This window comes from Beauveria bassiana (genome assembly GCF_000280675.1).
Source record: "Beauveria bassiana ARSEF 2860 unplaced genomic scaffold BBA_S00033, whole genome shotgun sequence".
NCBI lineage: Eukaryota > Fungi > Ascomycota > Sordariomycetes > Hypocreales > Cordycipitaceae > Beauveria > Beauveria bassiana.
The window spans coordinates 286,708-289,244 of NW_007930868.1; the positions used below are offsets into that span (position 1 = coordinate 286,708).

The 2,537-nt window shown below is 51.4% G+C and overlaps 1 protein-coding gene across 1 annotated transcript in view; it reads left to right on the forward strand.

Annotated features, from left to right (window-relative positions):
* The window catches only part of BBA_08330 (TPR repeat protein), a gene marked incomplete at both ends in the record, with an annotated part of 4,209 nt that extends 2,041 nt beyond the window's left edge, over positions 1-2,168 (forward strand). Inside the window, 2 exons of the mRNA XM_008603427.1 lie at positions 132-233; positions 699-2,168. Coding sequence (XP_008601649.1) covers positions 132-233; positions 699-2,168 — 1,572 coding nt within the window. The remainder of the gene's footprint in view (positions 1-131; positions 234-698) is intronic.
* Between the last annotated feature and the right edge of the window lie 369 nt (positions 2,169-2,537).

Sequence of the window (2,537 nt, forward strand, 5' to 3'; positions counted from 1 at the left end):
AGGCTCCCAACAACACGACACCCTTGAGGTCGTGTTCCAACTCATTGGCAGCCGCCCCTAAGCAGCGCCGCAACGTCATTGCTCCGTCTGTGCTATGTATTGATGCAGATCATTCATCTCTCCCTTTTCAGAAATTCGAGAATGCTGCAGGCGACTGTTTTCCATCACGTCTGACAGTGGTCTCGACCCTTTCTTCCGCCATCGAAGATGGTCGCAATTATCTGCTGGGCATGGTGTGACTTATTCCATCCATGTTGCTAAATGATCCATTGTGGCGCCGCCATTTCTGGCGCTACTCGAGTTGTCGGACACCGGCAAATCAACAGCGATTTCTGTCACACCCGGATGCACATTGGTGTGGTCTTAATGGGCCCAAGGACTCTGCTACACAGCTCACATCGGAGGAAAGCCGGTTTTGGCGCTGAGACGCTGATGATTAATAGGCGCGAAGCATCTGCTACGGATTTCCCGCGCGCCATCGATCTCGATTTGTTGTAGTCAACAGAAGCTGGAAACGATCTCGATCCCAGCTGAAAGCGGTCGGACGAATAGCCGACGACCTCTACGTTCAACCCTGGAAGCGGATGTATCATAACACTTGAAGTGTCCTCGTCTCGGCGAATTCTGGTCTTGTATGTGAGAAAGCAACGCAAGCTAGAATAATGAGGCTAATTCAACTCAGAACTGCATCGTCTCAGGCTTCTCGTATGCTTGCTCTTTATAACGGCATGGGCTCTACTGCTCCTTCTGTTCTCCGAGGCCGGCCGTCACCGGCGGCTTTAGCTCTCCTGCTGGGTCGAGTGTTCAGTGGACAAAACAGACACAAACAGGCGGAAGAAGTGTATCGCAAAGCTCTTCAAGATTTCGGATCGACCTCCAGCGATTGGGACACGACTGCAACTCTGTTGCGTGAATATATCCGTACGGCCACACAGAGCGGCACATTATTAGAAGCCAAGGCCATATATGACCGTGTGATCCGATACTTCATTCTGAGGCTGGGACGATCTCATGACACGACCCTTCTCTTGATCTATGAAACAGGTAACGCGCTCTGGACAAGCGGCGCTCTCTCGGAGGCCGAGCAAGTCTACCAGGAGGCTATTTCCGACCTCGATATCACCAGGAACAACGCCAATGTTCTTTTGCTCCGCGTCATGGACAAGCTCGGCACTGTGTACACAGAGCAAAGTCGGTGGAAAGAAGCAGAAAATATGCATCACGCCGCCTTGAAGGGGTTCTTGAATGCATACCAGAATTACTATGATTCCCGGGTCGTTGCTGTTGTTCTTAAGCTAGGAGCCACGCTCCGTGCGCAGGGAAAGCTCAAAGATGCAGCCCAGATGTTCCAGTGGGGATCATCTGGCCTCCAGCAAGCATTTGGACTGGAGCATGCAGACACTATCCACGCATTTGATCAGCTTTGCCTCATACACACAGCAACAAAAAACTTTGTGGATGCGGAATTTGCTCTCCGCTCCGCTCTCAACGGTTGCGAGAGCTTGTACGGGAAATACCATGAGCGAACGCTTCGGAAAAGAGCCGAGCTTGCCGTGCTCCTCAGAGACCAAGGCAGGTTTCTAGAGGCGCAAGCGGCGTGCGAGCTGCTATTGAGCGAACACGAAACGCCCCTGAGTGACTGGAAATTCTTTGTACTCAACCACTTAGGTACAATCCACTCTATGGTCGGCCAGTTTGACAAAGCGGAGGGGGAGTTTGCCGCAGCCATAGCAGGTTTTAGGAAACATGGGGGTCAACAGTCTTCTTTAGCGCTGCTTGTTCTCTACAATATGGGAAACGCGTACCATGTGAGAGGGCGGCCAGACCTGGCCGAGGTTTCTTACCGTGAGACGCTGGCGGGCCTGAGACAAACGGTGGGACACAATCATATCGCATCCCTTGCCGCCGCAGAGATGCTTGCACTGTCGCTCATGTCACAAGGCAGAATTGCAGATGCCGCCAACACCTGTTCCGAGGCTCTCAATTTATGCAGATCTGAAAGTCTCTGGCCAACTACCGAAGCCCACAGGGTAACAGCTGCCAACTTTGAGCACATGACCACGTCATGTCTCCCATTTTACAGCCAGAGTCCTCAACTCTGTAAGCATGACAACAGCGGAGAAACCTCTCTGCCGCGGACGAACATCAAAGGCGCGGTCATGAAATAGCCAATGGTAGGTATCTTGATGATCGATGCATTTTCAAGCATGCGTGGAAAGTCGCCCCTTTGTACATGATGCATAATTAAATCATCAATAATTAGTGTATAGAGCGTCAAACAAGATCTGGTTTCCTAAAACAAAATCGTGGACAGTCTCGCCCTTTGTCTAATTGGCGCGTTATGAGACTGTCTAGGAGATCTAAATTACCTCCATGTGTTTGTCCTCTATGCATCCTTCCCGGAGACCCATCTTCGCCTACCAGTGTGTGAGGCATTTGAGTCTCCTAGCAAGCGCTAATCCGATTTATGGCCAGCTTCTGTCAAAGTCGAGTGCCCAGGCGGACTGCGATGCCCAACCGCTGCTTAGCTGTCGTGA